Source organism: Myotis nattereri (genome assembly GCF_964212035.1).
Source record: "Myotis nattereri genome assembly, chromosome: 9".
Classification (NCBI taxonomy): domain Eukaryota; kingdom Metazoa; phylum Chordata; class Mammalia; order Chiroptera; family Vespertilionidae; genus Myotis; species Myotis nattereri.
The window spans coordinates 29,328,383-29,354,791 of NC_138084.1; the positions used below are offsets into that span (position 1 = coordinate 29,328,383).

General features: G+C 45.9%; 1 protein-coding gene across 1 annotated transcript; it reads left to right on the forward strand.

Annotated features, from left to right (window-relative positions):
- The first annotated feature begins 1,931 nt into the window (after positions 1–1,931).
- Positions 1,932–22,775, forward strand: CSRP3 (cysteine and glycine rich protein 3). Its single transcript, XM_081099628.1, has 6 exons — positions 1,932–2,318; positions 12,006–12,145; positions 16,782–16,950; positions 18,792–18,924; positions 20,020–20,113; positions 21,841–22,775. Exons 2-6 carry the CDS (start codon positions 12,034–12,036, stop codon positions 21,915–21,917), a joined length of 585 nt encoding a protein of 194 aa, XP_080955754.1. The 5' UTR covers positions 1,932–2,318; positions 12,006–12,033; the 3' UTR covers positions 21,918–22,775.
- Positions 22,776–26,409: the final 3,634 nt, after the last annotated feature.

Genomic DNA, 26,409 nt, shown 5'->3' on the forward strand with positions numbered 1-26,409 from the left:
TTCACATTTTACCCTAAACACATCCTTATTGTTTAGTCTTTCATAATAAAAATGTTCTCCTGTGCTATATAATTAGAAATGCTTTTTAAAAAAAGAGCCAGAGACACTATAGTCAAACCCAAATTTCCTGGCTCCAGAAATAATCCTACATAATAAAAGGCTAATATGCAAATTGTCCCCTCGGGAGTTCTATGGACTGGGAGTTCGACTGCTCACTATGATGTGTGCTGACCACCAGGGGGCGGCACGGAATGAAGGAAGGCCCCGGCCGACAGCCAGCAGCCAAGGAAGGAAGGCCCTGGCCAGCAGCCGGCAGCTGGAGGGAGGAAGGTCAACCAGGGGCAGGAAGGTCCTGGCCGGCAGCCGGAAGGTCCGCATCGACCCTGATCGCTGGCCAGGCCTAGGGACCCTACCCATGCACAATTTTGTGCACCGGGCCTCTAGTTTATTATTAAAATTATGTATAATAAACTAGAGGCCCGGTGCACAAAAATGTGTGCACTCAGGGGCGGGGGGTCCCTCAGCCCAGCCTGTGACCTCTCACAGTCTGGCACCCCTCGGAGGATGTCCACCTGCTGGCTTAGGCCCACTCCCCAGGAGATCAGGCCTAAGCTGGAAGTTAGACATCCCTCTGGCAGCCCGGGAGCCCTTGGGGGAATGTCCACTTGCCAGCGAGGAGCAGGCCTAAGCTGCAGTCGGACATCCTTAGCACTGCTGAGGAGGCGGGAGAGGCTCCCACCACCACCGCTGTACTGGCAGCCATCAGCCCGGCTTGTGGCTGAACAGAGCTCCCCATGTGGGAGCGCACTCACCACCAGGGGGCAGCTCCTGCATTGAGTGTCTGCCCCCTGGTGGTCAGTGTGTGTCATAGTGACCAGTCATTTCCAGTCGTTCTGCTGTTAGGGTCAATTTGCATATTACCCTTTTGTTATATAGGATAGACCACCTATTTTTGGCAGGTAAGTTCCTCTTTTATCAGCTTTATATATTGAAGTTCCATTTAACATGGGGGAAAAAAGTATTATCATTCTAAAAAACCACTTGAAATTTGAAAGCTGCTATTCTAGGAGACTTCTAAAGTCCCTTATAACTTTAACATTCTAGACTACTCACCATTTCCCCATTTCTAAGATGAAGACTTTTGCATGAAAACATAGACCAAGGATATTTCATAGGTTGTACTATGTTCATATTTGTGAAATTAACACAACCTTTTTACAGTGAAATAGTCCATAACTCAACCAATTTTTTTTTTGTGGGCCTATAACTAAAGGGCTAATATGGCTGATAGAAACTAATACAAATTTTATGTATATACCTTTTGATTAGGAACTACCTACATCTAATCTCAACATCCCGGTCAACACTAGTGGAAAGTGCCTTCACCTGAGAGACAAATGACCTGAACTGCAATCTGGAACCTGCCAACGGCTTATTGTCTGGCCTTGAGGAAGTAGGTTACCTCAGCCATAACATGAAGAATTAGTTTATTAAATCTCTGAATTTCTTGTCAACTATCAAATTCTACAATTCATGTGAGTCCTTGATGCTTGATCCAAAATATGTCATACCAGGCAAAAAGAAATTAAACCTCCAATGAACATGTGGATTTACAGAGACTTATAAAAACTGGTCATAAATATGATGCCTGTGGGGTTAAATTCTTAAGTAGAAAAGATGGTGTGCAAAGTAACTCAAAACTTTTGAGAGAGAACTTTTTTTCCTAGAATAGTGGGCCATGGAGCAACAGGACCCTGATGATTACTGAGCTTTCCCCCCAAGCTTCTTTGAAGAGTGTGTCTAAGGATTGTTTCAGACACCCATCACTCTTATTTTTAGCTCTGAGTTCTCTTCACGAGTGTACTGACCTGTGCCTTGGAGTTCAAGAGGGCTCCCAGATATGGCTCATGATTCATTTGCAGGTACCTCGCATTGATTTCCAGAAAGGTCAGAGGAGTAGGAGCCTGGAAAAATGATTTTGGACATAAATTCCTTCTTTGCGTTTGTTCCTGGTCCAACCAATTGATCAGAAATTTACACTCCACAAATTGATCTCTTAGGTGCCATAGGCGATTGGCAATGAAAACAGAAGCAATATTGTTCTCCAAGGGCCCCACAGCTGGTGTGGGGGGAACAAAATGCAGGGCTTTGGTCACAGGCTATTTTCAGCCTCTGATAGCAGTTGTGTTACTCATGTCTCCCCTCAGCCTCCCTCCCGCCCTTCCCTCTGCAGGCCAAGGCTGGCGAAGGCCTCCATATATTTAAAAGGACATTAGCCCCTCCTTACTCAGTTGAGCTGACAGAGACCGAACAGACAGGTAAGTTGAGAAAAACAAGTGTTTGGGCTGGAGGTGGGCTCCCGGCTTGGTGGCTGGTTGAGACTATGGAAGGTCCCATAGAGTAAGGACGTGTTTCACATCCCAAGTATGAGCAACCACTCTGGTGGTCCTGTGTGAGGATATTCAGTTATGCTCAACTCTGGTGTGGACCTAACTGTTGTTTAGAAAATTCCTAAAAAGGGCAATTAACATTTGGGGGCTTAAGAGAACCTCACAGACAGATAAATGAGTAAGGTGTTATTTTTTATCTAAAACTATTTTCATGGTGGAATAATGTTTCCTATTATCTTAGCCTAAAGACCTGAATTCTAGTCCTAGAACCACATAATGAATGGATGTGTGACTCTGAGAAGCTCCTGTCCTCAGGGTCTTGGTCTCCTCTGCAAGGATCAGTATGGATGTAGTGGCTTTTTTCTAGAATGTAAAATACTGCACAGTTATAAACTGGTGTGATAGGTACAGTAGAGCAGAAGCCAGCTTTCCAGTGCTCCAAATACAAGGAATTGTGCTATTCCAAAGGTGTAAGTGAGTGAGTGAGATTTTTATTCTTCACCATGCTGTCTTGCATATAGGAAATACTCGGTGACATTTGTTGGTTTAAAATAGATTTTCCTATCCCAAGGATGTTTAGCAAAAGACTTGCTTTTAACAATTTTAAATTAACCAAAACAGTATCTGAAAAAGGTATTGCTATGTTGAAAATCCACTGAGGGCTCTATTTAGTAGGAGGATAATTCCTAACCAGGAGTGAGGGGGTGATTCCCAGTGTTTCCTCTAGGCTCCTGTCAAGAACTTTTTCTTTTCTTCTCCTCGCCTCCCGCCTCCTCCCACCCTTTTTTTTTTTACATCCCAGTGAATGACAGGCATGAGTGTGACTAAGAATGAGGAGTGGTTTTAAGCAATGGTCTGAGCGGAGACGCTACCCAAAGAACAAAGCCGCCACCTCTAATTTCTGTTCCCATCCCTGAGATGGGACTGTGACTCCTCTAACAAGGAGAAATTGGTGAACTAGTAGAAGAAATTTTGTCTCTCTGCAGTGCAATTCAATGAAAATTTAATGAACCTGTATTAACCACATCCTGTTCCAGGTCTGGGGAGGCAGAGGCAGCACTAATGCAGGGAAGGGTGGGCTGGAACAGCAGGAAGGGTGGGGAAGTAGGAAGAGCCTGTGTCCTCAGTTTACTTTTGGGGCTGAATCTCAAGATTGGGTACATCCAATTCATCACAGTGTATGTAAAACTGCTTTATGACCCAGAAAATGTATGGGATTCTTCTGGCTTGGCTTTGGTTCCATTTTTTAAAAAATATATTTTTATTGATTTCAGAGAGGAAGTAAGAGGGAGAGAAAAGTAGAAATACCAACAATGAAAGAGAATCATTGATCGGCTGCCTCCTGCACACCCCCTACTGGGGATCAAGCCCGCCGCAACCCGGGCATGAGCCCTGACTGGGAATCAAACCCTGACCTCCTGGTTCATAGGTCGACACTCAACCACTGAGCCACCCCGGCTGGGCCTTTGGTTCCATTTTTATGAACTCAGTCATTAAAATGAGCCCTGGCTGCTGGCAGGGAGCACAGCTGGCCCTCAGGACTTGGTGTTCTCTCCAGTCCAGGCAGACAGCTGCTCTGGGGCCCACATGCACAAGCCATTCATTAGAGAACAGGGAGGCAGCCTGAACATCACTTCTCTGAGTTTCCATTTTCTGAGCAGGAAAATTAAGGTAAGGCCAAAGGGATTTGCTAGATTCCAATGCGATGAAGTATAGGAAAGTACTTTGCAAAGCGTAATAAAGCTGCACAATACTCGAGACCTTTGAGAAAAGGCGCAGGCCAAACCCCATGGGCTGCAGGAGGATTTCCTGCTAAGTGCAAGTGTGATGACAAAAGTCCAGAGGTCAGAGTGAATAAGCTGAGCGGGAGTTAGAAGATGATTGATTCGTTTTACAAGAGGAAGGACCCAGGATAGAAATATAATACACAGGAAATATAACTCCCGAGCAGGCAGACTTCCAGTTACAAGCGTAGGGCTCAGATATCTGGGAATACTGTGTCCACGGTGGGACTTCATGGCCAAAGAGAAATGTGATGCCTTCAAATGTAAAAAACTAGTTCTTGATCGCAGTGAAGAAAAGGAGGAAGACCATGATTGTCTTAAGGGCCACGGAGGACGGGAGACTCTTCTGAGCCTCAATAAGGTCCTCATCACGGGAAAGGGTTGATCATGATTTGCTGGTTGTTTACTGCCCTTTTTTACTGTGGCAGGGGAACAATAGTAGCTTATTGAACTGGCACAATGAGTCCTGCAAGAAGTCATTCTTCAGGGGAAGAAACAAGTTTAAGGCAGTGAAGTAATTACTCAGGGTCACACGGCTAGAAAGTGACAGAGCCAGTGCTACAGGGTCTTTATAAACAAATTACAGCGCGGCTGGTGTGGCTCAGTGGTTGAGTGTCATCCCATGAACCAGAAGGTCACTGGTTTGATTCCCAGTCAGAGCACATGCCCAGATTACAGGCTTGATCCCCGCTGGGGGATGTGCAGGAGACAGCTGATCAATGTTGATTCACTCCCATCAATGTTTCTATCTCTTTCTCCCTTCCTCTCTTTCTAAAATCAATAAAAGCATATTTTTTTAAAAAATTACAAAGGTCAAAGTAGAACAAAGTGAGTTTCTGAGAGTGAAAGTTGGCCCTCCTTCAGAGATAATATCAGGAAAGATGTAATATGACCCCCATGTTACACCCTAAGAGTAACAGGCAGGCATGTCTACTGTGTCTACATTTTAAAGGGCCTTTTCACAGGGAAGAAGCTTAGGAGGAAGCTATTGACCTTGAGTGTCCTACATGTGGGAGCTGAAGGGCACTGTCTCCCTGAGCCACAGGGAGGGACTCTGCTTGGCTCTGCTGCTTCCCTTCAAAGCACAGGTCACCAGAGAGGTCAGCTGGAGTTAGGCAACAGAGCTGCCAAAGCAAGGAAGTGCTGCCCTCGGTCACCAGGCACTCTGATCCCCCAAGGGGGCTGCCTCTCTCCCTGGCCTGGCTGTGTCTCTTCCTGGGTGCAGCACACTCTGAAGGCTGAGAAACAGAATTGCTTCACAGTCTGAACCAGAAGGGCCACAGAGTAGAAGTAAAGAGAAATTGCTTGTTTTAAGAAAATGGATTTAGACCCTGGGTGGGTAGCTCAGTTAGTTAGAGCATCATTCCAATACACCAAGGTTGTGGGTTCAATCCCCAGTCAGGGCATGTACAAGAAACAACCAGTGAATGCATAAATAAGTGAAACAATAAGTCGATGTTTATCTCTCTCTTGCTCTCTCTAAAAATCAATAAATAAAAATTTAAAAAAAATAGAGGTAAAAATAATAATAGCAACACAAACTATTAAACACCTGCTATGTATTAAGGATCTATATATGACATCTTTGCTATTATTATTATTATTATTTTATTTAACCTGAAAAGAACCTTCTAATTCAAGCCTCCCCATCCTGTCTTTGTATGAGGACACTGGGCTCAGAGATGTTATGCAATTAGCCGACAATACCACTGATTGTGTCGTTAGAAATCTGGCCAGTCTTTCCGAAGCCTGAGTTCCACTATGCCACATCATCTCCCTTACCTGGATTAAGTGACAAGAGAGGAGGCAGTGTTTGAGAGGGGATGCAACTGGGGCAACATTTCTGTAAGGTGAGGCTCCAGTTGCCATTCAGATCCCTCAATCTGTCTCTGGGCTCGAAGGACCCTTGAAGGAGACTCACAACACTGCAGCACTTGGACATCCATCCCCAGTCGAAGTAATATAAATAGTGAGAGAGAACTCTTCAGCCCCAAAGGAGTCCTTTCCATGTTTGAATAGCATGGCTCTTAGAAAGTCCTTTATGTTACTGAACCGAATTCAGTCTCCCTGTTACTCCCACCCACGAGTACTCTGTCCCATGGAGAGACGATGGGTTAACAAATTCCAATGCCCATTGTCTGGGACGTTTGGTTAATGGAGGTGCTGAGTCTTGACCCCTCTCCAGTGGGTTGTGAGCAGGGACATGGGACATAGAACCAGCTTAGCTGAGGTTTCAATTGACGCTCTGCCATTTACCAGCCGTGTGACCTCAGACAAGTCACTTATGCTCTAAGTCTGTTTTATTTATCTGCAAAATGGGAATAACAAACTTAGCTCTGTAGGATAGTTACACTAAAAATAGTTTATATAAAGGCAACTGATGCATGGTTAACAATAAGTAATAGTTAACATTAATATAAGAACATAGCTTTGGGGTCAGAGAGACCCCAGTTTCAAGTAACCATGCGACCTTGGGCAATGTAATTTCCCTCAGACTCCATTTCCCCATCTCTAAATTTTGTAATATTACCTAGCTTGAAGGGCTGCTGTGAAGATTAAATGAGATATGACACAGGCCCAAGGGTAGGTCCTCAGACACACATTAGCTTCAATAATAATCCTATATAATAAAAGTGTAGTATGCAAACTGTCCCCTCCACTAGGAGTTGTCCGGGAGTTCGACCAGGAGGCAGGGCCGGCTAGGGGAAGGGAGGGAGTATTTAGCCAGCAGCTAGCAGCTGCTAGGGAACCTACCAGTGCATGAATTTCATGCACCAGGCCTCTACTGTTATTATATTAGCAAAAATTATTATCTCTTAGGTTCCAGATAAAAGTTTCCAAGATCCAAAATCTTTGTCTCAGCCAGTGCAGACAACTAAATCACTGTGGGATGATCAGGCATCTAATAGGATGACTAAATGAACCAACACTGAGCTAAAAGTGGCATTTTCGATTGAGGTCCCTGCTCGGTCAGGGCCTAAGATTCCTTCCCAGGTACTTTAATGGACAAAGAGGAAACTGAATCATCACTGGGTGCCCATTTTATCCACCCCACCCACTTTTGCCCTAAGGTATCACCCTTCCACTCCATAGTTGGTATTTAAAAAACAAAGAAACAAAGTGTTGAATTAGGAAGAATGTGCCTAAGATACACAGTTGGTTTTTCTTTTAAAAATTCACATGGATGCATGGCCACTTTGAGTTAGTACTGAACTAACGGGCTCTTACATTTTATAATACTCTACAGTTGACAAAGTTATTTGAGGTACTTGAAATGCTACAGACCTACCAGCAAGAGCAAAACAGACAGGACTATGATGCCCGTTTTAGAGAGGATACTGAGGTTCAGAGCGTTGAAGGGTTTTCCCGATCATATAGCTCCGAAGAGGCAAGACAGATCTGGGACTCTGATCTGCATCTCACCAGGGCTTTCCCAGCCCCCACTACGGCACCGTCCCAGCGTGATCGCTGCCACAGCGTTATTCATTCAGAAGTCTGCACAAGTTGTCTCTCACTGGGACCCGGGACCCAAAAGTCTGGAGTCCCCCTCGCACCAGCTGACGTAGCAGGGCCCTGCCTTCTGTCTCATCCCCATCAGTCTCAGACTGCACCCCGTTTCAATCATGAGCAACTTCCTCAGTGACAACGCAGCCATCTTCCCTCCCCCACCCTCCCAGGCCCAGGACATGGATGGAGACTGTGACCCAGGGGACAAATGGGGCTGAGTGACAGGCAAGCCTATATTTGGTGTCCCACCCCTTAATGGCCCTCGCCTGTGCCGGGCAACACTGATAAGCCCACGGCCCATCCCTTGGTGTCTTGCCAGCGTGAACTCACATTGTGGGCCTGGCGAGGGGAGTGTTGAGACACAGGAATTCCAAAGTAATGCAGGAGGCTAAGGAGGTTATGCACGGCAGCCAAGGGCCTAGATGTGCTTTCAGACCACAGTGACTTACTGCGCAGCTGGTGCTGATGCAGGCCCTGCTATAAAGGGCGCGACGACGCCCTGCCTGTGAATAGCTTCTCCATAAAGTCCCCCTTACCCCAGGCTCTGATTTTCCGTGGTTCCGGTCACCGGCAGTCAGCCTTGGCCCAAACATAGTAAATGGAAAATTCCAAGAAGTCAACAATTCGTACGTTTTCCATTGCAAGCCGTTCTATGCTGCGTGATGAAACCGCCCATTCTAAGTGGGGATGAAATCTCGCGATGCGTCACCCAGGACGTGAATCTCGCATTCACGCTGCGCACGCGCCCCGCCCCTGCCGGTCACTCAGTCACCGGGTCGGTTTTCGGAACAAGTGTTGTGAGACCCCAGGGCTGTGGGTCAAGTCGCCCGCATTTTTCTGAATAATGGCCCCAAACTGGGAGAGTGGCAGCGCTGGCAACTCAGACATGGCCCAGAGGAGCCGTGCAGCGTCTCCTGCAAGTGAAACGGTACGGATAGGGCGCACTCTTCTGCCTGGTGTCAGGCATCCTCGGGGGTCCCGGGGGGTCCCGGGACATGTCCCTGCAGGGATTCTGCTGCAATGCTTTAAACCCCGCCTTTCCTCGACCTTCACAGTGGTCCTGTGCGGAACGTGCAGGCGGTGGTATTATCGCCATTTTTCACCCAAATTCAAGGTCGCCAGGTCAAGCATAGAATCCATGTCCTCCAATTCAGGGTGCTTTACCACACCCTTATCTCTGGGCCTTGAAGCATTGAAAGAAAAAAATCGGGGGTGTCTTCTGTGTTTGGCCTCCACTGCTACAATCCCATCTTTAGAGATCAAACTGGGCACCTGTTTAATCGAACCTTTACGGATTTCTATTGTGGGTTTCAAATCCCGACATGTGTATGTCAGATGTTTATGATCACTTTTTTTAAAAACCTGTACTAGGATAGGTTACTTTGTGAATAAGTTATTATCTATAATCTTATCCTCACTTTTAAAAGTATCACGTGTAGGCGATTGCAGAACACACCCCTCATACATCCAAGAGGCATATCTCTCTCCCATTAACTTGCAGAACCTGCCAATGAAATCTCCAGAGGAGATCTGAAGGGAGAAATTTGACCTCGGGTTTTTTTCCTTGAACATTTCCACATCATTAATTTCACAAGTGTCACTGTCACATTCCTGGAGGTCTATGACATTTCTCCTTTATTTTATATCCTATTGAAACTCTGGATCAGAATGAACATGGGCAAAATTATGTGATTCTATTCTTTTCCAGAGAATATATCATCTTTAATAAGGGAACGATGACTCTAAGGAAAGGAGGTTAGCTAAGAAAATACTACCAAATGTTTACTTAGGCCTCACCTTGTTTGTAAATGAGGGCGTTGGTCAATCATGAAAATCTATTCCAATCATAAAAGTCCTAAAATTTTAATGAAGTAAAATAAATAAGCAGTTTGGGCTTGGGGGGGGGGAGGGGGGGGCGGGATATTAAGGCCTCTATGCCTTTCTGTGTGCTCTTTTCTCTGCCTGAAGTGTTCTTCCTCTTTCTCTGACGAACTCTTAGTCACCCTTCAAAACCCCATTTGGATGTGACATCCTCTGTGATCCTTCAACACCACTGCTCTCATTTCTAAGCTAAACGTGGGTAGCCATTTCCTCCGAGTCTGCATGGCACGTCTCACAAGACTCTTCTCTGGTGCCTACCTTCCTCAATAGAATGTGGACTTCTCAGTTCTGGGGGACACAATTCTCTTATTATTTTTATGTTTTCCTCCCTTGGATCCCTCACTAGTACCTGATGCAGTGCTTGACACATGATAGTTAGGTAGAAAATGCATAGTGAATGAATGAATGAATGAATGAATGAATACCGACTTGATTTCCAAGCCTTTCAACTCAAAATTCATTATTCTTTCCACTAACCAAACAACTTGAACTATAGAAATAGAAGCATTAATTGTTTCCTTTAAAAAAAAAAAAGTTCTCTACAATTATACTGAAATAAAGAGCCTGCTTCTATGAGAGGAAGGATAGGATGTTCCCGGCTAACCTCACTCTGTTTTTGTAAATGGGAAAAGCTCCTTGCAGGGACATTCAGGTAGGGATGTTCCCTTTGGTCTGAGTATCAGGTTCAGTGGTCTGTTTGCTATTTACCTTCTGTTTCTTAGCAAAACCTGTCCTTGCTATGAGTCTGGGAGACACATTCCTGACCAGTGACCAGGAGGGCTTAGTGGCAATGGCCAACTATTATAAGAAGGTGACTAGCTCCCCAGGAGGGAAAGAGAAGGTCAGAAGCAGCCACTTGGAATGAGCTGATAGTGTTTGGTGTCGTGACAAGATGACACACCAGGCTTCGAGAAACCAAAGGGTCCCAGTGAAAATTCAAGCCCCCCTGGGGCTGGCAGGATTTCAGAAATTTCACTGAGTATGGATGATTTATTTTAGTTTTGCTCTGGAGAAACTGAAAACTGGATTCATACTTATCCACAGACACAGAAAGAAAACCATTTTTCTGATGCTCCTCCTTACCTAGTCTCTCTCTCTCTCTCTCTTTCGCTCTCGCTCTCGCTCTCTCTCTTTTATCCTCACCTGAGGATATTTTTTCATTGATTTTTAGAGAGAGTAAGAGAGAGGGAAAGACAGAGAGAAATATCAATGTGAGAGAAACACATTGATTGGTTGCCTCCTGCATGAGCCCTGACCAGGCCTCCAGCCGGGAGCAGCCTACAACTGAGGTACATGCACTTGACAGGAATCAAACCTGGGCACCCTTCAGTCAGCAGGCCGATGCTCTATCCATTGAGCCAAACCGTCTAGAGCTGCCTAGTATCTCTTAACTCTGTAGTGAGGAGACAGTGATGGCCCAGGGCTGTGGGTATCCGCAGCTCCTTGCAGCGGAATGTGCTCAAAGGGTGTGGGGAGATACACAGCATCCTCACCTGGCTCTTGTGATCACACCTGGCCCTAGGAGCTCTGTCATGTACCTTCCTGCACATCATGTCACTTGGTCCTCTAAACAACACTATGAAGCAGCAAGGAAAAGAGTGACTCTCTTGATAGCATAGCTGGGAAGACAGATGTAAGAAAAGCTACGCAGTTGTTCTCAATGCGCACAGCGAGGTGTGGGTAGCCCCGAGAGCAGAAGGTCGGTTTCCAGACCACTGATCTAGGATAGTGCCAATATAGCTTATTGCCTGGGCTGGGATATTTCCTTAAAAAGGAATTAATAGGAGGAATAAATCTGAACAGGATATTTTATAGATGATAGATTATAGATTATATGTATTTTTATCAGCAAGATTAGCTAAGGCTTTGCTACCCAAAGGGTGGTCCACTACTAGGAGCATTAGCACTGCCTGGAGTCGGTTAGAAATGCAGAATTTCCTGCTTCTTCCACCAGAATCTGCATATTATTAGCAAGATCCGAGGTAAATGGAGAAGCACTGGACTAGGTCAGAAAATAATGCCACTTTAATAGGTTATTGCCACATCTTCTTCTTTTGAATTGCCACTTCTGATGGAATATTTCTTAAAACCCTAGATGGAAAAAATTATGACAATATTTGTATATAATTTTATAGACACAAAATTAGCTCATCCATTCCCTCCAAGAACACTGAGAAGTCCATAGGAGCAGGTGCTTTTGAAATTTAACAGAAGAGGAAACTGAGTCCCAATGTAGCGAAGTGACTTGCTCAGAGCCTTCCTTATTCAATGACTTGCACACAGTAACTACTGAATGAATGAATGAATGAATGAATGAATGAACGAACGAATGAACCACAAACAAAATGGGGCGGTATCCTGATCTTCAGACCACTGCATTGTCAATGATTGGTTCACTCCCGAGGCTGCCTAAATTTGGGGTATTTGCTTTATATCTTGTTAGACTTGACCTTGGTCAGAAAGTCTTCAAGATGCCGAATTTGGGTGGCGGTGCAAAATGTGGAGCCTGTGAAAAGACAGTCTACCACGCGGAAGAAATCCAGTGCAACGGAAGGAGTTTCCACAAGACCTGTTTCCACTGCAGTGAGTTGGGTGAACACCACGAGGGCCCCTCGGCATGCAGGGGGCGTTTCAAAGCTCACATTTAGCCACCGATACTTATATGTCCATGGTTCTCAAAGTGGTCCCGGGACTAGCAACATCAGTGTCACCTGGAACTTTGTGGCTCCCACCTTAGGAAGGGACGGTGCTCGCCTGAGCACCCTCTCTCCAGCCACTTGCCCAGCTCAGAGGCCATTTCCCTGCAGCTCAAAGTCAGAGCAAGCTGGCCTCAGTGGTGAAAACTTTAACCCAGTGGTGACATTTGCAAGGTGTGACTTGGCAGAGAAAGACGGCCATTGGTTATCTGGACAGGATGGATTTGGCTCTAGGTGTCTTTCCCACTGGCCAGCTGTCACTGAAGTCAGCTGCAACTGGCTTTTCCTAAGAAAGAACTTGTGTCAGACAGGGGAACACATGCCAGTTGTTTAAGAGTCAGAAAAGGAAGCGGTTCTGGGCCTGAGCACCAGTCACTTGCAAAGGGAATTTTTAGCATCACCTGCCAGACGCAGATTCACAAATGTTGAAGCTGGGGCAATTTTAAGATCTCGTGGTCCACCTGGGAGTCTGGCTCTGCTGGACTCCAGTGACTTCGGATAAGTCATTTCTCACCTGTGAGTCTGGGCTGTAAGCATCCATAGCAGAGCCAGGAATAGCACCTGAATCTTTGACTCCCTCTAGTCCAGCGGTTTTCAACCTGTGGGTCGCGACCCCTTTGGGGGGGGGGTCGAATGACCCTTTCACAGGGGTTGCCTGAGACCATCGGAAAACACATATATAATTACATATTGTTTTTGTGATTAATCACTATGCTTTAATTACGTTCAATTTGTAACAATGAAAATACATCCTGCATATCAGATATTTACATTATGATTCATAACAGTAGCAAAATTACAGTTATGAAGTAGCAACGAAAATAATTTTATGGTTGGGGGTCACCACAACATGAGGAACTGTATTAAAGGGTCGCGGCATTAGAAGGTTGAGAACCACTGCCTAGTCAAATCACACTTTGACATTAGTGCATTCTGGAATTTTTAGTAGCTAGCCCTATTTTGGGAGAACAGTCTATTTTGGCCACTTACCTTCTTTGCTTCCCTCCAGTAGATCTGGCTTAAGGGTCAGCTTTACTGGATATTTGGCAGATTCCCTCCTCCCATAGTCTCCCACCCCCACCTCCCTGCCACAGCCCAGTGACCACAAGGTATCACACTGTTTCAAACAGAACTTCAAGGGGTGGGCTCCATCTGTTGCGACAGGAGACACTGTCCTTAAGCTGCCAGAAACAGTAGCGTTTTATCTGCTGCAGGCGTTTCCATTCTCTCTAACCTCCCGCAGCAAACATAAATATCATCGAAGAACAGGGGAGAATACTGTTCCGAGTGATTGGGTTGGCAGATTTACTGATGCTTTGAGTTTTTAACAATGGGTAATTCTTTTAAGTCACCAGACACGTCCATCAGATTCATTATTATTACAGTTATCCAAAAGTCACTGCTCAAGAGAGTTTATCCCATAACCCTATGGCTTTTGTCCAAAAACAGCTCGTGTTCTTAACAAAGAGTGGGAGTGAGGAATATTGGAAAGAACACCGGCATTGGAGTAAAAATGACTAGGGTTTGAGTCTGGGTTCTGCCATATACTGTGAGACCTTGGGCAAGTCATTTCTCCATCAGGCCTCAATCTCCCCATCTATAAACGCAGGTGGCCATACCTACCATACGGGTTGTTATAAGAAGAAAGCTGGAGGTCTTGATGTGGAAATTCAGCTTTCTAGGCCTTTGTTCTCCTTTGGTCAACTTTGATACCTGAGTAGGAACAGAAAATGGTAGTGAAGGTCCCCGCGGTAGGGGGTCTGTGTTTCCCGGTCCGCAGGAGGACGTCCCTGTTCAATAGAGCCGTGGCGGAAAGGATGTGAGCATGTGGTGGTGCATTCCTTTCCACCCTTTGATGTTTTCCTTAGAACGCGTAGGTGGGATGGATGGGGATCTGAACAGTATACATTCCTAAAGTGGTAGACAGAAAGATCCGAGAGAGAAGCACACTTTTTAGTATTACCATCGAAAAGTAAGTTCACAGGCGACCCTATAATTCCCAGAAATGGGGTTCAGAGAGGCACAGTCTACCTAAGCCTGTCCCCACCAGTGTTTGCCCAACTTCTAGACAAATCTTAATACTTCCTACCAGCACTGTCCAAAGTAAATATAAGCCACATATGTAAATTTAAATTTTCTAGTAACCATATTTGTAAAAGGTACAAAGAAACAGGTGAAATCAATTGTAAAACGCTTCACTTAATATATATAAAACTAGAGGCCCAGTGCATGAAATTCGTGCACTGGGGGGGGGGGGCGGGGAGTGTTCCTCAGCCTGGCCTGCAGTCCAGGAGCCCTCAGGGGATATCTGACTGATGGCTTAGGCCTACTCCCCTGGGGGAGCGCACTGACCACCAGGGGGAAGCTCCTGTGTTGAGCATCCTGTGTCCCATCATAGCAACTGGTCATTCCCCCTTTTGGTTGATTTGCATATTAGCCTTTTATTATATAGGATAATAATTTATGTGTAATCAATATACAAATTATTAACAAATTATTTTATATTCTTATTTTGTCTGTATTGAGTGTTTGAAATCCACTGCACACTTTGCAATTATAGTACTTCACGTGGCAGGCGAGTGTCTGGGGTACTGGATAGCACAGCTCACTGTGTCTGTGCTTGAGAGTGGGTCAAGCACAGGAGCGGTATCAAATGGGCCAGGGTGTGCCAGGGCATCAGCAGTCCTGCAGTGACAGGAATGAGCACTGGAGGAGGAGTCAAAGCTCTGAGGCCAGGCATGGCTCAGTTGTATAATCGTGGGCAAGTCACTCATCTTCATTTACACATGCATGCATGCATTCATCCACCTATTCATCCATCCATCTATCCATCCATCTACCCATTCAACAAATGTTTATAGAGGACTACTAATTCTGGGCCAGACTCCATGCTATGTTCTGGGGATATTAACATGAAAGTCTTGCCCTTAAGGAACTCAGAATCTAGAACATCTATAAATATTTAAGAAATTGTTCTAATTGGTAACTGAGAGCAACAAGGGCAGAGACAGATATACACCTTATGTGCCCAGATATAAAGCATTTTCCTCCCCAAATTATCCCTCATAAGGGTTTTTCTTGTTTTCAAAGCTTTATAAAGTCTCCCATGCTATAAAACACTCTCAATTATTTTATTATTTTTTTATTTTAACAGAATTTTTAATACCCATACCATTGACATAATTGTTTCATGAACTTCCATATGTCTCTTTCCCCAATCACACAGCCACCAGCCTCTGGCCAGTTCTACCTCATCTATATCTTTATCTTCTACACACACTCTCTTATTCAATTCATTTTTTAAAATAAAATACCATTTGAGGAAGGCATATGAACCTGAAACAACCTCATCCAATGCTGAATTGCTTATAGAGGTCATTTGATGGAACTGGTTTAAAAATTAAAAAGGAGGCAAGTAAATTGAATGTATGTGAGTTCTTATTCCTGGGACTGTGACTTCCCTCTCATGATCACTGAGCATCACCATGAACAACCATGAAGGATCATTGTTACAAAGCAATCGAGCCTGTTGTTACTTTGTGGAAATCCTACATATTTCTAAAAGCTGCCCTCATGTCATGTTAACAGGTACTTCTGATTGAGACACAATTTCCAGGTGACAGCCTCCCACCAGGTGCAAACGGGGCTGCGGAGAGTGGAGATGAGCTGTCCGGGAGGCTGGGCCAGGTGTCTCAGAGACACTGCTGATGCTGAAGATGCAGAGAAACAATCTGGATACCATTGTTTCCCAAATTTGTGTGCAATTAGGAAAAAAAAAATAACATCTCCAAATCAACATGTGATTGAATTATGTTGTTAAATACTGTAAGTAGGGATTTGACACTTTCATTTATATCCTTAAAAGTTTTTCTTTTAAATTGGCAAAATAAATCTTTCTATAAATCCTCTCTCTGGGAAAATGGGGGTTTGCTTCGTACACTTTTCCTTATGGGGGACACTTTACATTAGATAACATTACGGTGACCAGGGGGCTTGAGCCAAGATAAGCCCTAAGGGTCTCTGAGGCAGGACTGCCCCCCTCGCCTCCTCTCGGCTTCCAGAACTGGATCAGAAAAAGCCTCCATGTCAACTGTCTCCTTGAATGTCGCAGTGCCCTTCTAAGGCCATGATAAGTAGAGAAACTTCTCAATCCTAATTCTTATGTGATTAAGAAAAAGTAAGTTCCTCTCCTGCCTCAGCCCCTTACCTTCTACTCACACACATACTTCCCTGATTTCATTTAGGAAGTCACTCCGGAATTCAGGTTCTTCCGATTCAGGGACAATAATCTTAGCTGACCCAAGCCCACACGCCTGGTTCCACTTCCACCTCTTTCTCGCTGGGCACCACTGAACACACTGCTTCCCTCTCTGTGCCCCAGGACAGGTGCACCGGTCAGGAATCAAAGTCTTCTTGGCCGAGGGCCCCTCTGCTCGGTCTCTTGGCCTCGAGCATGGCTTTGGAGGTGCAGGGAAGTGGGGAGGAGCCTAACCCCAACCTCCGGACCTTCCTCTCTTCGGCAGTGGCCTGTAGGAAGGCTCTGGACAGCACCACGGTCGCAGCTCACGATTCGGAGATCTACTGCAAGGCCTGCTATGGGCGCAAGTACGGCCCCAAGGGGATCGGGTTTGGACAAGGCGCTGGCTGCCTCAGCACCGACACAGGCGAACACCTGGGCCTCCAGTTCCAAGAGTGAGTGGCTGCCGCGCTTCTCCCAGCCTGCACAGCCCCAGTTATCAGGACAGTTCATCCCGTTCCCATAGCAACGTTTCCTGAAAGTGGGAGAATGAACTATTGTTGACTTGCCCACCATAGGAATCCTCAGTCTGACCAAGTTTTAATAATGGGCCATCTCCCCCAAAGACTCTTTAAATTATCTGCCTTTCTAAAGGGCAGTTACTTGTACACCATGGCCCTTGGTTTTCATGTCAAGAGAAAACCAAGAAAGTGCAGATGCTTCTTTGTTTGACCTTTATAAAACTGCGTGGAGTCTCATTTCTTCCCTTTGAGCTCTTCTGTGTAAATCACACAAATATGGCAGGGAAGCAATGGCCGTTTGCTGTGTGTATGTTACTAAAAGATTTCTTCCCTTGGGTTGTACGATGACTAATGTCCACAGGAGGAGTGGTTCTGGGGGGGGGCGGGGGGGCCTGGGCCTCAGGAGCAGGGGTCCTCAAACTACAGCCCGCGGGCCACATGCGGCCCGCCGAAAACATTTATCCCGCCCGCTGGGTGTTTTTGCCGCTGCTGTGTGCATAGGAATTTGTTCATAGTTTTTTTTTTTAAACTATAGTCCAGCCCTCCAGCGGTCTGAGGGACAGTGAACTGGCCCCGTTTAAAAAGTTTGAGGACCCCTCCTGCTCAGGAGTAAACAATTACAACTACCCTGTGGGTCCCCCCTGCTGCCTGTTGCCAACACAGTGCTGAGGTTTCCCCCACCATTATCCTAGGGGAGCTGGGACCTCACACTGTGCCTCCTCCATCTGCCAGTCTGTCCTGATGACCACGCTGACCCCCAGCCCAGAACTCAGTCTAGACTGGCAGCCACTCACCTGCAGCTGCTGTCTGGCCAGCTGGTGGCCGGGCTCTGCTGTCTGGCCAGCTGGTGGCCGGGCTCAGCTCTGCGGTGGGACTGGGCAGAAAGGCCGTGTCCCAGGGAGGGCCTGCCCCACAGAGCAGTCAGACCATCTGAAGAGCCACCTGGTCCCTTCCAAAGAGAAGAGCCCACGGTAGAGCCTGAGCAAGTGCAAGGATGTGTGATTAGTCATTTTAATTTCTCTCATTACTCATTCCCAACCAGATACTCTGTTTAAAGAAGACAATACCAAGTGAATTCTCTGCCATGCTCTACCCAAGGCTCACTCTTCTACGTTAGGGTTTTCTTATGATGCTGCACAAAGAGGGACAAGAGTCTGGAGACCCTGTCCCAGTGCTTATGAGTGGCCCCTCCACCCTCACTTTCCTCCAACTAGCCCTGCCCACTTTAGAGGTCATGGTGAGAGTCAAGGGATAAGTGGACAAGAAAACACCAAAAGATATGGAAACACGGGGGTTGTTATTGTGCCTCTATTTTGTACGTTGCTCTCATGGGGACAAGGAATGGACTACGGTTTGTTTAGTATTAACTGTCAAGATCCCATCTTGCCCTATAATATTTTCACCACTCATTTTGGAAAGTAGACCAATGGGCTTCCAGATGGAACAGAAAAATCTCTACAGTCACAGCAATAATAACAACACAGCAACAAAATGACAATAATAAAAGCTAACATACATGGAACACTTCCTAAGTGCTTTACCATAGAAAAGAAAGGTTTAAACTAATCATAGCTAACATTTAGGAACCCTTATACATACCAGGCAGGCACTGTTCTAAAAGCTTTGCTCATGTCACCTCATTTAACCCTCTCAACAACTCTGTGAGGAAGGCACTATGACTGTCCCCATTTTCTAGATGAGGAGTCTGATGCACAGAGAAGTTAAGTAACTTGCTCAAGGGAGGGCAATATGTTTCATTCATCTATTTCCATCAGGTCCCCAAAGCAAGCACGGTCAGCCACCACCAGCAACCCTTCCAAGTTCACTGCGAAGTTCGGAGAATCAGAGAAGTGCCCTCGATGCGGAAAGTCAGTCTATGCTGCGGAGAAGGTGATGGGAGGGGGCAAGGTAAGGACTTCTATATGAGCCAAATGGGAACTCCTTATCTTCACTGGATTGGCTGGGAGGAATGAGAGAAGCAAGTAGAACTGTGGGTGGGAGCCAGACCCTTCATTCCCTTCAGCTCTGAGGGACCACTTTAGGAGCCATCCATCCTCACCCGCTTTCCCGGGCTGAGGCTGTCCCCTGCAATGCCCTTGGAAACCAGAACTGGTGACTTCAGTGCAACAGGCACTAGCCCACTAGCTATGAGCCACTCGGTAGAAGCTCCAGAGATAAACATGCTCAAGCCTCCCTGCCCTTCTGGGTCCCAATGCTTCCAGAAGGTGCCACCACTACATAACTCAGTCTGCTGCTGGCCTCACCACTGACAGAGCAAACATCTCACAGCAGCAAGACACAACCTCCCTCAAATGTCCTGGCAATCGGGAGAGTGATCAAATGTCTGACACAGCAAAGCACACTCGCTCTACAAGCTCCTCTTTCAGGCCTGACCCCAGGCTCTGCACCAAAGGATCTGGGCCTGACGAAAGGAAAACATCCTGCTTACACTGAGGGGTGGAAGGGCCATGGAGAGCAGTGACTGACTGACTTCAAATATCAGGGCAGTGTCCACCCCAGAGTGAAGACACATGAGAACCCCTGGACCATGCCTGGTAGACATGCAGATGTGCAGAAGGCAGGTGATCTGAATGACCCAAGCCATGCACTCTTCCGACCGGAAATAGAGAGTTAAATGAGGTTGAGTTACCTGGATAATTGCTTTATTCACTTTTCTTCTTTAACTTTATATTCCATATAAATGTTACCCACTGTCCCAAATCCAAGCTCCCCTCTCCAGTTTCTTGGTCTTCTAGCCTGTTCTGAAGGGATACATATGGAAATCACAACGATAAGTTTATTTTTTAGGGGTTCTGAGAATTGCTGGCCAAGTCCATAGCATCTCATTTTCTTCAAATCCCTGGAAAAATTATTCTGGAGGCTGATTAGGTACAGGAATGGTCAAGGCAGTGGCACTCCTTTAGATGCGCTGGTCAGGGTAGTGAACATGGAAGCAGATGTGCTGCCCCCGCATTAAGTATGTAACTCTCCTGTGCTCCTCAGCCTTGGCACAAGACCTGTTTTCGCTGCGCCATCTGTGGGAAGAGCCTAGAGTCCACGAACGTCACTGACAAAGATGGAGAACTTTATTGCAAAGGTGAGTGGTTCCGGAGACTCTCTTGAGATGTTTTCCTGAGGAGGGTCCTGAGGAGAAGGCTCCTGTCTGCAGGACGCACGGCTGCTCAGCCTGAGCAGGGGTTGGGATCTCAGGATGGGAAGACCACCTAAAAAAGAAATCTGCCTGACCCAGCTCTGGTCCTCTCCATTGGGGCATGTGGGGGATGATGCTTACAAATGCTCAGGGGTGGTGCCCAGGGGAGAGAAGATGAGGAGGAAGAGACCACAGGCCTGGACAAATAGCATCACATTTTCTGAAAACCCAAAAGCCCTCTGTCCACCTGAGTGGCAGGTAGGACTGATTGGGGAGGATGAACTCAGTTTGCCCTCTCCTCAGTTCATCAAAACATATCCTTCTTCCCTCCCTCCCTCCACTGCTCTTTCCCTCTTTCCTTCCTGACATTACTGCTGCTGACATTGCATATCACTTTACTAACAGAGATAGAACCGACAAGTAGGTTTTCCTTTTGGTCCTCGCAGCTCTGCCCCTAGCTGCCTCCATGATCCCTTTGCCTTGCGCAGAGGTAATAGAGGCATAGCTCTTCCCTGATGCTACAAAAGGGAAGGGATGCGTTAGGGCCAAGGTAATGTGTCCTCAACCTCAGAGCCTCTTCCAGACCCCAGGAGCTGTGCTGGAGTTGGGTGAGGGGAACACTGATAGGGGAGCAGAGGGAGGACATTACTAATCAAGACTGTAGGTTGCCAAGGCTTTTCCCATGAAGAGACTGAATGGTTGGCTTCTCCTGGCAGGAGAGGACACAGTGTCCTCAGCATTCATAAGCCATAAAACCCTAAAAGGCTGCTGTGAGCAGCAGGGAGATCAACATGTAGACAAATAATTGCATGTCAACTGAAAAAAGCTCTCACAGCAGAGACCTACACAAGGCTGTGACATACAGAGAGGCCAGTGATCAGGGTGGGATGTGAGGGATGCTTCTTAGAGGACAAGCTTCCTCTGGTCTTGAAGGATGAGTGTGGCTTTGGGAGGGGGCATTCCAGGCACAGGAAGCAGTGAGCACAAAGGTCCCAAACTTGGGGCATCGTTGTCTGAGCCTGGAGAGGCAGGAAGCAGCAGGGGACAGGGCTGGGCAGGCAGCCAGGGGCCAGACTGTGTCAACTCCAATGAGAAAACATCTGTGAGCATAGTGAAGCACAAAGAAGTATAAGCAATTTTTATCAGAAGATCTAAAGTAAAGTATTCATTTTACTTATAAATTATCTTACAAAAAAACATTTATTAAAAGGACTAGAGGCTCGGTGCACGAAATTCGTGCATGGGTAGGGTCCCTAAGCCTGGCCGGCAATTAGGGCCAATCTGTGGGGCAACCAGCAGGGTGATCTGGGGGTGGAGGGGCCCACTGGCACCCACCTTTGCTGGCCTGGTGCCACCCACTCGCCGGCCCTGCCCCCCATTGCCAGTCAACTCTCTCTGTGGGGCAACCAGTGGGGCGATTGGGGGGCCCACACTGGCACCTGCCTTGGCTGGCCTGGGGCCTGTGGGCTGAGGGAAGCTCCTGCATTGAGCATCTGCCCCCTGGTGGTCAGTGTGTGTAATAGCAACCAGTCGTTCTGCTGTTTGGTCAATTTGCTTATTAGGCTTTTATTATATAGGATGCTTCTTACAGGTGAAAACTGTAGGCAGACAAGGAACTGAAATAATGGTGCTAACCAACCCTTCTCTCTCCCCCACCCTTTTTTTGTTCCCAGTTTGCTATGCCAAAAATTTTGGCCCAACAGGTATTGGGTTTGGAGGTCTCACACAACAAGTGGAAAAGAAGGAGTGAAAAGTGTACCCGTTCTCTGATCTTTCATCGGCCTGAAACATTTCCCAGTGATTTTGCCCAGATGGACACCCTCCCAAACATCCTCTCGTCGGTAGTTGGACAGGACTTCTCTTCAGACGTGATCATAGTCTTCACCCAAAGTTAGAAGAGACCTTTAGAAGCAAATTATTAAAAGTTTAATCTGATTCCTGGGATAGGAGAGGCAATAAATACTTTACCAGTAACTTGTATGTCTCTGGATCTTTTCTTTCAAATTGAGGAGAGTTTTTAAAAAGAGAGGTAGCTCGACAAACTAGCTGCAAAGAACTAATACATGTTGGTGTCAATGTGGACGGAGCGAGGAGGAGGACACACAGGCCAGAGAAGAGCAGTCTTCCTGAATCTTCAGCTGAGCTTCCTGTAGTCTCAGCTAACAGAGAAGAAAACAGGGTCCCTGCAGAAACAGACAACTCGACAGCAGATTTGAAAAGGGAATCAAAACTAACAAAACTGCTGAAGAGGAGGTCCTTTTGTCCCATCACAGGCTTGGCAATGTTACACATTTTGTGAAAACTAAGAAAAGGAATGAAATGTGGCATTGGCATCTGTGTCATAAATGATATGAGGATGATTTTCTTTTATTCTGGCACAATTCCTGAGGGTTTAGCAATTTCTTAAAACTTCCCTTACATCAAATTGCCAGCACTGCGAATGAAATGCAGCCAATTAAAAATGTCGGTCTGCCGCCTCAGCAAGTTCTCTGTGGCTCAAGTATCTGTCTTCGGCCTCTGCTTTTCACCACCAAAGCTTTTCTCCCACCACATGCACTTCTGAATTATTTGGAGTAAATGGAAATAAAAATCTGTTGCTAGCCCTGGCTACTGTGGCTTGGTTGGTTGAATGTCGTCCCATGCACCAAATGGTCACTAGTTCTATTCCTGGTCAAGGCACATGCCCAGGTTGAGGGCTTGATCCCCAGTAGAGCGTGTGCAGGAGGCAGGCTATAGATATTTCTCTCTCTCCCTCTCCCTCTAAAATCAATAAGAATATATTTTTAAAAATTGATAAAAATCATGAAGCACTCAACTGAACCATAGGCTTTTCTATGCTCAAGTCCCAAGAATGCTTTCTTTAAAATGAGCAGTTATTCAGGGCTGCTTACATGCTATCATGGTCAAGGCCCTGCACGACATTTATTATTTACTTTTTGATGCTTAAAATGCAATTACACCTGATCCCTTTCTGCATTTGATTGGCATTAATAGAATGGTTCAGAAAGAAAAAATAGCTAGCAGAGGTTGTTTCCCATTCCACTTTCAAAGAGAAAATGCAACTCAAGCCAGTGCGGCTCATTTGGTTGGAGTGTTGGCTCATAAACCAAAACTTCATGGGTTCAATGCCCAATCAGGGCGCATGCCTTGGTTGTGGGTTTGATCCCTGGTCCGGGAGTGTTCAGGAAACAAACTATCGATAACTCTCTCACATCGATGTATGCTTCACTTGTCCAGGAACTCTCACTGGGGTCATTCAGTTCCATCAAAACAGCCTGATGATGTAGTTTACATTCTCTTCAGAAGCAAGCACAGGACCATGTAGTTTTAACTTAACTTTTTTGCCAGAGCTTTATAAGAGACTAGAGGCCCGATGCATGAAATTCGTGCAAGGGGCTCAGCCCTCGCAGCCTCCGCTTCATCCAGAAGGATGTCTGGAAGGACATCCAGAAGGTGGTTCAGCTGTTTTGCCTAATTAGCATATTGCCCTTTTATTATTATAGATTCCCATCATTGTCAATAATTAATAATACCAGTGATTAATTGAACTAACTAAACCCAGTCCTCTTTAACCTGCCTGACTTTGAAAGCAGTACACTACCCTGGCCCTTCAGGAGGAAGTCCCCACACTAGAGACTTGCAGGCTGAAGCTAAAAACTTCCGTCACCCTTAGCATTGCCCTCGCCCTCACCCTTCCTTGCCTCACTCTCTAAGCCTCCCTGATTCTGACTCCAAAACATCTCTAGAACATACCCCTCCATTCCTATTCTTTGGTATGTGTTTCAGTCTGCTAGGCTTCCATAACAAAGTACCATGGGTTGGGTGACTTACACAACAGAAATGACTTTTTCACAGTTTCAGCAGCTAGAAGTCTGAGACCAAGGTGTCGGCAGAGCTGATTTCTTCTGAGGCCTCTCTCCTTGGCTTGTAGATGACCACCTTCTCCCTGTAGTCTTGTGTGCGTGTGTGTGCATGTGTGTGTCCTGATAGTTTTTTCTTCTGAGAACACCAGTCATGTAGGATTAGGGAGCACTTGAATGACCTCATTTTAATCTAATTACCTCCGTAAAGACCCTATATCCAAACACAATCACATTCTGAGGAGTGGTGTCAGCGTGGAAGGAGCAAGGAGGAGTTAGAACTTCAACATATAAATTTGGGGGCATGGGTATAATTTGGCCCATAACAGCATGTCATATAAGGATTTTCATGAATTGGCCTTGGACTTACCTCTTCAACTTACTTTAGTTTAGACAATCTCTTCCATATAAGTAAGCTCCACCTGTACTTGAAGACTTAAAGCTTTCCAAAGATGCCAAGTAGCCTCACGCCATCATGCTTTTGCCAATGCTGTTCCTGTTGCCTGGAATGTCTGGAAGATGGAATCCCCTCCATCTTTACCCTCTCATCCAACTCCTTAGCCTGGTGAACTCAAAGTCACAGGTCCAATGCCATCTCCTCTGCAAAACCTCTGCTAAACTACCTGAGAATTAATCTAGCTCTGTTTCCACAGCCAGTATATAATATGGCATGTGAAACCTTGAATTCTCACCTGTCTTTGTTAGAATGTGGCAGGCTTGTCTTCACAGTGCCCGACAAATAGCAGGCACTTAACAAACATTTGTTGAGTGAGTGAAATGGAAGAGTGCAGGCAGAACTAAATGCAAATTCTGCAAGAATTTCAAAAGAGTTTACTAGTACTATCTACTGGAGTGAAAGGCCTTGGTATTGGAAAAATAACAAAACAAAACCAAGACAACATTATTGTGGATCAGCAGTCTTCCTATTTCTCCTCTGCCTCAGGGCACACTGTTCTATTACATCTCCCATGCTCCCCTGCCAGAGACTGGGACACGGGGCTCAGTTGGCCAATGGAGGTCTGACCTCCAAGGAGACCGGGGGAGTCTCCGGGCGAGTCTCCATTCTCTCCAGACCTGTGGATGTAGAAGGCCAGTGGGCACTGAGGCCCTAGGCAACAGTGGAGCCACTAGGTTGGGAAGGAGCCTGGGTCCCTGCATGGAAGAACACCTGCTAACAGCTAAATGGACTAATGTAAAAGGGAGAAATATGTCTTGTTGTGTTAAGCCACTGAGATTTAGGGGATGTATATTATAGCATTAACTCCTTTGCCTAACACCCACCTGAAACACTGGATGTCTTACACCTGAGATGTGTATATCTCACTGCTCAGTGTCCATCCTGTTCATTTAAATCACAGGAAGAAGCATCAGGATTTTGCCCAATATTTGTGAAACCGATTCGGATGTGCTATTTCTAATGTGGCTATACAAACATTTGGGAAAAGAAATGAAGTTAGGGCAAAATAATCTAACAGTCGCATTCCTTAGGCCCCAAATAACATGATCAGGTTTCTTAGCTTTAAAAAAAATTAAAACAAAACCTTTCTTTTCACCTCCAAGCTATGGCCTTCTCCTCTCCTTTCAGAGTCCACTTAGTTCTTAGCATCTCAGCATCTCCCACCCGAAGCCACCTTCTAATCATAAACTCTCTGGTCTTTCTTCAGTTGTTTTTCTAAACTCTCCTTCGTTCCTGACCACTGACTGTTTCCTCTTTGAAATTAATTCTTCTTGAATTCCATGACGCTGTACTCTCTTGATTATCCTCTTACCCAACCTCCTCCAGTCCTTTCTTCCTCCTCCAGTTCTCCAAATCCATATTTCTCCACAAGGTCACATTCCTGCCCTTCTCCTCTCTCTCACACATTTTTTTTGTTTGTTTGCGTTGTCACCTTTGGTCTCTTTTTCAAATTGATGTTCTCATTTCAGGGGGGCAGCTCTCTTTTTCATTCTCATCCCAATTTTCTTCTTCTCCCTTGTAACAATCTCATCATCCGTGCAGATGACGTTGGCCTCTTTCTGGCTGCCTTCTAGACTTTTCCACTGGATAGCCTGCAAGTATCTCAAACAGCAGGCACCAACCACCAAACTCATCCCTTAGTCTCTCCGCCTGTTTTCCTTATCTTAGAATAGCACTGCCATCCTCTCATTCACTGGGTTCAACACCTCAAAGTCACCTGTGATTCCTCTCCCTCTCCCCGACATTCACTCAGTAATCTGGGCCTGCCGGATTGCTTCTGTGCCTTCAATACTTCTAGCCTGGACCATTATTAAAAGCTTATCTCTAACATACTTTATCAGTCTGGGTCCAGTCAGAAAAACAGAAACCACACCAGTTGTGTGTTGTTGTTTTTTAAGAGAAATAAAATAATAGAGGGAATTGGC